This window comes from Hibiscus syriacus, unplaced genomic scaffold, assembly GCF_006381635.1.
Source record: "Hibiscus syriacus cultivar Baekdansim isolate YM2019G1 unplaced genomic scaffold, ASM638163v2 tig00110548_pilon, whole genome shotgun sequence".
Taxonomy (NCBI): Eukaryota; Viridiplantae; Streptophyta; class Magnoliopsida; order Malvales; family Malvaceae; genus Hibiscus; species Hibiscus syriacus.
This window is the reverse complement of record NW_024062775.1, coordinates 2,052,474-2,061,375: the sequence shown is the minus strand read 5'-3', so window position 1 is coordinate 2,061,375 and position 8,902 is coordinate 2,052,474. Positions and strand designations below refer to the sequence as shown.

Genomic DNA, 8,902 nt, shown 5'->3' with positions numbered 1-8,902 from the left:
TGGTAATCGGTAAGAAAATTTTCATGTTTAAAGTTAAAAAAATAAAAAATTCTAACCTAAGAGTTCGGTTTCACGGCAGTAACTAGCAGCCTTACCCATATAACCTTTGTTATCAAATTCTTTATTTACCCAAGCTCCCAACCAATTTTCAGCTTTCACTTCCAATTTTGATTCAGACTTTTTAGCATCATCTAATAACCTGCTCTCATCTTGATTTGATGTTGCATTACAGAAATTTTGCTGTAAAATTTGATAAATATCTCATGCATTATCCAGGAATATATATAACCTCCGATGCCTTATATGACCAATGCATCTTAATATTTTTCTCAGCAAGAATTTATTTATAAATAAAAATGACCTAAGTTGAGAGTCTCATTAAAGATCTCCCTAACTACCCATCATATAAATTTTGAAAAATTATGAATTTAGTTATAATTTTAGAGACTATTATGTAAATTTTAAGATTTTATAGGATATGACTTGTAATTTAACTAAATGTTAGAATATAAATATTTTTAGAATTGAATACCGTCGTTTTTCCTATATCAAATCCTCAATCTCTAGAATTGAGGTTGTTGCCAGGCAGGTATTAGAGGATACAAATGTGTACGAGATAGGTGGTGGATATCCAGTTTGGATAGTGGGTGTGGGGTGGATTTGAGAATGTATCCACGTGGACATGTTTCGGTAAAAATATTTTACCCGTCATGGGTGATGGTTAGGTGTTGGATACAAAAATAATAATAGGTATGAGGATAGGAGAAATTTGCACCCATCTCACCTGTTTGCCCTCCCTACATACAAATAAAGATGTTCGAATTTAAATTTTTTTAAGAAAACAACACTCCATTTTATTAGGGTGAAACCTAAATTTTTACAATGAATTATTACGGTAAAATAAATTTTACTTCAAATTCAGCTACTAAAATAGAAAAGATGTAGCAAACTATTCTCATAATATCAAAATAGGACAAATGTTATGTTTTTTCAATTGATGATACATTTGAAATGCCATTATCAAATTTTAATGTTGTTGGAAGTGTGCTTTTTTTTTTATCGAAGATTTTACTCGTTAAGTAATAAAGTAAATGGTGTTTCAAGGTTTTATGTAGCCCAACAATCATATAAAACCAAGTATTTTTCTACTATAGTTTAAAAATTATTATCACTGAGTTTAATGATAAATTTATAATTAAAATAGGATAAATTGCACTAATGGTCACTAAATGTTTAAAACATTTGTACTTTAGTCATCAAAATAAAAAAATTATTAAAATCATTGATGTTAAGATTTTTTTTGGTTTGCATCACTGGACCATTAAATAACTAATGAAAGTTAAGTTGCCATGCTAGTATGATATTTTTCGTTAAATAAATCTTTCATAATTAGTGTAAAAATAGAGATTATTAGAGTTTGATCTGAATTTGATCTAATTCAAATCTATGAAGCTGCAAAAAATAAGAGAAAACTGAGAAAAAATAGAATCTAGTTTGATTGAACGTAGAAAGTCTATTATATTTTATATTTATTAAAGATATAAAATGTAATTTAAATAGATTTCTACTAAATATGTTTCTATTGTAATCAAATAACTATCTCTATTAATTTAAAAGAAAAAGTGTTTTTGAAAATTCTATTGTATTATTCTTTTTCGACTTTAGTGAAAATTATTTTCTTTTGCCTATATTTTTTTCTTAAAGGACTTCCACTTAGAATCTTGGTATCTATTTGATTGTGTGGTCATTATACATGTCGTTAGCTTCTAACAAATTGATATTAGAACATATTCATGTTTGATTTAATCGCGAATTCACGATAATAGTGTCTCTGAAGTATGAAATTTCATTGTTGGATCACAACACTCGATTCAAGTTGGGACAAATTTGAGAAAAATATAATTTCGTTAGGTAATTTGGATTCAAAAAGGGTACATATACCCCAACGAAGGTTGAGCTATGAAAATTTATAAAAACCCTCTTGTTGTGATAAAAGAAAAGAAGAATATTACCAAGTTTTTCGTTCTGAATGGATCAATAGTTTTAGGCGATACATTTGTCATTTCCTCCTCTGTGCTAGATGATGAAATTACTGGTAGAATTGTCTTGACTGAATCAAGTAGAGGAAGATTTCATATTAAATAAGAAAGCCATGAGTACGACGACTCTAAAAAATATAAAAATTCAATTTCATGCGCATAACCGATTTGAAAAGAATAATATAGTCTAATTTCATCACATGAATTAATAACAAAAAAGATTGAATTATCATTGATGATCGAGATATCATATTGTACACGATATTACTTATGGTGATATAGTTGTTAAATTAATAATTAGATTATATTCAAAACATAGTATATATATACACGATAACTTAAATTAAAATGAAATAAAATTTAAACTGAAAATCCACTAACCTTTGTATATAAAAATTTAAATACGGATAAAGAAACTCAAATGAAGAATAAATTTATTTATATATATAATTGTATTTACAAGGTTAAGTATTAATATTTTGAAATTTACAGATTTTTATATAAAGATATCCTGTTCTAGATTTCTAGTCATTGTGGCTGTGAAGAGAGGAAAAAATAAATAAATAAATTGAGATTTTAGATGCGGTGGAATTTCTTTATAATAATCTAAACGAATAAACAAACGAAACTTGGAGTTACAACTCATAGAAACTATGTCGTTTAGGTATAGAATCTTCGTATGCCGATCTATTTACCGCACATGAATAACCTTTTCTGAATCTGTTATCGGATTTCCTCATTACTTCGACCTTCACTGCAAACAATGAGGAAACAGGCCGGTGATCGGAGAATCTCGTCTCGCCGCGAACGTACGATAATTGCTCAATGCCGTAACCGTGCCATAATATCCTATCGCACCTGAAATGTTGCCGGTACAAAAATCGATTAATTATGTGATTTCATATTTATCACAGCTGATTTGTTTAGAGTGAATGAGTACCATGCAGGGGTTCGTCGTTTTTTCTTTGATTTAACAGTTTCGCCGGCGTATAAATCTGAATTCTGAGAATACTTGTACGTAGGAGCGAAGGTTATTCGTCCCTCGTGGAATCCATTGAAGACTCTTCCGGCATCTCTCTCTATGTTTAACTACACAAAAACAACACACACATACATACATACATATATATATATATATATATATATAGCTACGCCGATGAGAATTATTCATCTAACAATGGCGAATTTTACCTGATCTTTCTCGAGAAGGACGCCCCAATTGTTCTCCTCCAACAGAGTCCTGGTTTTCTCATAGCTCAAGGCTACACGATAATTCAAGTCTCCAAGCCATATTACTCGGCTGCAATATTGATAATAATTGTCAAATAAAACACATATCAGAATGTTATAATCATAATATTATATGAAATCAAACGTACTCATGCTCAATAATTCTCTCCGGTGCTCGAGGATTGGAAGCTTTGCACATCTTGGGGAACTGTGTGCTTCTGAGTATCTCGTTAACATCGGCATTCCTCTTGAGCTCATCGCCTTCCTTCTCGCCCGAAGCTAAGTGACTGCAGACGAAGCAAAAGCTGGTCTGGTGCAATGTCATGCTTACTGCTATACATCCCTGCAATGCCCACATTGTTTATGAAACAAAGTGACCATATAAGGCGAGGGAGAAGATAAAGTTCAAGGAAGATTTATATTCTAACCTTGTTGCCCAGTCGTCCCAATATTCCTGTTCCTATACAGGAAATTCGTAGATGACCAATGTATGGCACTAACTCAGTTCGAGTCCATATGGAGAGGAAAATCCCAACCATTTGCTTACTGGCTACGAGCCGGTAACCCATTCGTCCGGTTGAAAAATTTTGGGGCATGTTAGAAAGATCAACCAAGTCATCATCGGCAGCACCATAGCGACGTGCAGGTAGGGGACGGAGGTCTAGTTTGCAGGCTAAATCCCTAAGCTTTTTTTGGCCTCTCTTGGTCCCATGTGTGGATTGGATCGGACAGTTACAGGTCTTGAGAAGGCTACTTTCCGCCCTGAAATTCTTACTAAGGATTTTGAGTGAGGGCTTGTAGAAGAAGTGACTGTTGGGAGATTTTGACTCTTTCGATAAGGAATGGGAGCATTTGAAACTTCGGCCACAGTCTGAAGATGGCTGCGTGAAACCGAATTCGGGCTTGTTAAGTACTTGGTTTGTAAGGACCAACCATTTTGCGGCAGGTTCATTGTCTTCAATCACTAGAACATTTCCGGCATTGAGTGGAACAATTTCCTGAAACCTGGGAAATCGATGTTGAACGTAAAAACAAGCTCCATAATCCTGTCATTTTACAGAAATCAAATGAAGCCTGAGACAATCATACCCACAGACATAAATATCTGCAGAATCCTCCGTTAGAAAGAAATCTTCAAGGTTCATGTCAAGATTTGGTGCCTTCCCTCCCACATTCCAAGTTGCAACGAACACCCTGAAAATGGTGAAATTTACATATATTTTACTGCTGCAAGATATAAACATAGACGTCCAAATTATATATCGGTACCGGAAATCACGAGGTTCAGTCTTTGGCGAAGCCATGGAACAGCCGAAATCTGAGAGATTCAGCCCTTCGATTAAACCTCCAGTAACTTCCTCTCTTCCTAGGAGCAGATAAGAAAATTAGTCTCATTATTGTTTTCTTTTTTCTACCAGTTCTAGACTCCAACACCAATAATTTTGTCCTTCGCAAAGCCAAAGGGTCAACGTCAGAAATGAAACTCTTCCACTTTCCCATTTATATTTTCTTCACCTTCAAACATTCTCTTGTTAGGTTAGCTACCAATGTTTTATAAATTTACGCCTCATTGAACCTAATACATTCTTCATTTATATATGGATCTATTCTTTTTTTCTCGCTTGTCAATAATTTATTTATTTATAAAAATCGAAACCCGAATTATATGTCTCGTTAGAAACCTAGATCTAAGTAGATTAAAAAAAGTACATACAGTCGAAAATAACACCTATTACAACCAATTCATCAAACTCAACAGATTAAAGGTTACAATCGCATCAGATGATTAAATTCTGATACTCCTTTGAGATGTGTCACGTCAAAGGTTGAACTATAAAGAACATTAAGATGTGTTTGAGATAGTATGAAGGTGGTACCTGTAGGAGAAACTCCACAATCTGGTAATACAAATTCCTCATCTGATGAGCCACCTCTAGTTCGTCTCTTGTAAGAAAATATCTTTGGGATAAAGGACTTTACCCCGCAACGATAATAAAAAATATTAAACGAAAAATCAATAAACTAGGATCAATTGTTTTAAAGTAAACCAAGAAATATATTGGTACTGTACCATCTTTTTCTTGTCATTCTTGACGGAGTTATCAAGAGAGGTAGAAGTGGCGGTTGGGGTGGTAGGGCGGTCGATGCATTGGCCTTGATCGTCCCCGAATTGGCTTCCGTTCATTAGGTTACTTAATAAATTTATTACAGGAAAATTAACTGTCCAATTTTCCACTAGTCTTGGGTATCAATTAGCGAAAAATTCATAACAAAATAATCTGGGTAGGAAGAACAAATTCTGGGTCTTTGTGTCATGATTAATGATGTTTTTTTCTACTAATTTTCTTTTAATCACTTTATAAATTTTTAGAGTAAAAATAATTGAAAATTAATATTTTATTTGATCTGTTTGATTAGGATGAGATATTGGCGCCAGTTCTTTCGGAGAGTATAAGGAAGCGAGGGAAAGAAGTTCACAAATAAATAACAGCAAATTTTAACATTGCCTTTTCTGTCTGTTTAAGAACTTTACGACACGTCATCCTTTTATATGTTAATTTGGTTGTTCTTTAAATGTTTATTTAATATTATTATAAACTTGGGAGATTAATTAAGTAGTAGTTTATCGAACAAGGAATTGCAAATTAGAAAGCCACAATTAAATGATTAAAGCTCAAAATATTCCAATAAGTGAAAATGACATAATGTAAAACAGTTTCATCTTCTTTAACGAGCACAAGAGATTGCATGCACCAATCATCAAGAAAATGACGGGTGAATTAGGGATCGGTCTACAACACCACCATCTTCATTATGACATCCTAAAATCAAGAAAAAGGGAAAAGCTAAAGCACGAACATCAAGTATGAAATGATATTTCATTCATCATCCTGCAGTAAACTGCGGAGCAGTTCTGCGCAACCGGCGGCCGCCGTATCCCGGAGGAATCCCATTGCATTTGCAAAATGAATGTTGGAAAGGGCACCGTTGCTGCGGGTCAAGATAACAGTGGCCTTGTTACGCCTGGTATCGGGAACTGCACAGCTTTTAATGGGGCTAGTAACAAGTGTGGCGTAGCATATTTGGTCTTGGTGGTCATCTTCAACTAAAATGCTATATGTTTCGGTGGCGTCCGTCTACGCTCCAACGCTGAATTTCAGCCTCAAAGTGGTCCTATCGTAGCACTTGATTTCCACCCTCGCACCTAAAAACAAAAAATCTTTGATTAGAGACAAAGATTCAAGAAAAAAAAAAAGACATAATGGTGAGAGTTTGGTTTAACCATACCTGGTATGTAAGAGCATTTAATGGTCTCAAAACCAGCACGGCAGGTGTCACAGTAAACTTTGCCGAAGATTTGGAAAGGTTGGCAGTTTGCGTTAACGAGAACCGGGAGAACACAGATAGCAAGCAACAAGAATAACTTGGTAGCCATTGCCTTGATTTCAGAGAGCAAGGAGGAAGAAAGAAACTTGGAAATGGTGAATCTTGTTGGGGTTGGGGGGAAGGAGAGTGACATCTTATAGTGGGATTGTTCATGCAGAATTTTTTTTTCTCTATCCGATAGCTGTCTTTCGCAACAATTAGTATCCGAGCCAGATTAGAGTGTGTAATATCTGCTTATTGTTTTTATAGTTTCCACTAAAAGGTGGATCATCCAACATAAGAAAGTAAGAATGTATTACCCTTTCCTTGAAGGTTCTAGAAAACTATTCACGATAGTGTAATAGTGGGAGCTATCCGTAATAGAAGATATGACAACGAAATTTGATATTGAAAAATTCAATGGGAGAAATTTCTCATTGTGGAAATTGAAGATGAAGGTCATCCTGAGGAAAGACGGATGTCTAGCCGCTATCAGTGAAAAACTGGTAGATTTAACAGATGACAACAAATGGATCGAAATGGACGAAAATGCTATGACAAACTTTCATCTAGCATTAGCAGATGAAGTATTGTCAAGCATCGAGGAGAAGAAGATAACTAAGGAGATATGGGATCATCTCACCAAATTGTACGAGGCCACATCGTTGCACAATAAAATTTTCCTTAAGAGGAAATTGTACACTCTCCGTATGCCATAATCTACTTCAGTGACGGAGCACTTAAACACACTGAACACTTTATTTTCTCAACTTACATCCTTAAGATGTACAATAAGAGAACAAGAACGTGTTGAACTTCTACTTCAAAGTCTACCTGATTCGTATAATCAACTCATCATCAACTTGACAAACAGTAATGTCACCAGTCTAGTCTTCGATGACGTTGCAACTACTGTTCTATAAGAAGAAAATCGACGCAAGAACAAGGAAGACAAACAAGTAAATCTGTAACAAGTAGAAACGTTGAAAACGATGAGAGGTAGATCAACAGAACGTGACCAAAGTAGCAGTCATAAACATGGTAGATCGAAGTCAAGAAGCAAGAAGAATTTAAAGTGCTACAACTGTGGAAAGAAGGGTCACTTAAATAAGGATTATTGGAGTCTAAATAAAAACTCCAATCCACAAGGCAATATCGCAAACACTTCAGCTGATGGAGATGATCTATGTTGTAAAGCACCAACCACCGTGGAAGGAAGAAAGAGATATGCAAATATATGTCTCATTGATTCGGGAGCAACATATCACATTACCTCAAGAAGAGAATGGTTCCATCATCATGAACATGTCTCAGGAGGATCTGTGTATAGTTGCAATGATCATGCCTTAGAGATCATTGGCGTGAGAACCATCAAATTGAAGATGTATGATGGAACAATCAAAGTTGTTCGAGATGTACGACACGTGAAAGGCCTGAAGAAAAATTTATTATCCTACAGATTGTTGGATAATAATGCAAGCAAGATTGAAACACAGAAAGGAATCATGAAGGTGTTCCGTGGAGCACTTGTGGTGTTGAAAGGTGAAAAGATAGCTGCAAACTTGTACACGCTGAAGGGAGAGACTTTGCTAGAAGCAGAAGCCTCTATTGCCTCATGTAGTTCAGATTCTGCAATGCTATGGCATCAGAAACTTGGACACGTGTCAGAACAAGGAATGAAAGTCCTTGTGGAGCAAAAGTTACTTCCAAGCTTAACAAATATATCACTTACTTTGTGTGAGCATTGCATAACAAGTAAGCATCACCGGTTAAAATTCAACACGTCAAATTCTAGAGGCAAAAGTGTTCTAGAATTGGTTCATTATGACATATGACAAGAACCAGTTACATCCCTAGGCGAAACAAAATATTTTGTCTCATTTATGGATGGCTACTCCAGGAGATGTTGGGTGTATCCTATTAAGAAGAAGTCAGATGTGTTTTCAACTTTCAAAAACTTCAAAGTGTTGGTGAAACTTGATTCTGGAAATAAGATCAAGTGTTTCAGAACAAATAATGGAGGAGAATACACAAGTGAAGAATTTGATGACTTTTGCAGGAAAGAAGGCATCAAAAGACAGTTCACAGTGGCGAAAACTCCTCCACAAAATGGAGTGGCAGAGCGGATGAACATAACCTTGTTAGAAAGAACAAGAGCAATGTTGAGGGATGCAGGCCTAGAAAAATTATTTTGGGCAGAAACAGTCAATACAACCTGTTATTTGGTGAATCGAGCCCCATCAATTGCAATAGAACTAAAGACACCA

General features: G+C 35.0%; 1 protein-coding gene and 1 pseudogene across 1 annotated transcript; both read right to left on the bottom strand.

The window, feature by feature from the left end:
• Nucleotides 1–2,630: 2,630 nt before the first annotated feature.
• Nucleotides 2,631–5,377, bottom strand: LOC120130572 (type I inositol polyphosphate 5-phosphatase 5-like). The gene is made up of 9 exons (XM_039147785.1): nt 5,341–5,377; nt 5,142–5,243; nt 4,539–4,618; nt 4,359–4,463; nt 3,698–4,274; nt 3,419–3,612; nt 3,231–3,339; nt 2,980–3,128; nt 2,631–2,897 (listed from the first exon to the last, which is right to left on the bottom strand). Exons 1-9 carry the CDS (start codon nt 5,341–5,343, stop codon nt 2,675–2,677), a joined length of 1,542 nt encoding a protein of 513 aa, XP_039003716.1. The 5' UTR covers nt 5,344–5,377; the 3' UTR covers nt 2,631–2,674.
• Nucleotides 5,378–5,995: 618 nt separating this feature from the next.
• Nucleotides 5,996–6,789, bottom strand: LOC120130998 (annotated as a pseudogene).
• Between the last annotated feature and the right edge of the window lie 2,113 nt (nt 6,790–8,902).

Coding starts and splice junctions, on each gene's coding strand:
- LOC120130572 (XM_039147785.1), bottom strand. Junction 4,464..4,538: donor ACTGAACCTCGTGATTTCCG/GTACCGATATAT, acceptor CACCATTTTCAG/GGTGTTCGTTGCAACTTGGA. Junction 3,613..3,697: donor TGGGACGACTGGGCAACAAG/GTTAGAATATAA, acceptor TGGGCATTGCAG/GGATGTATAGCAGTAAGCAT.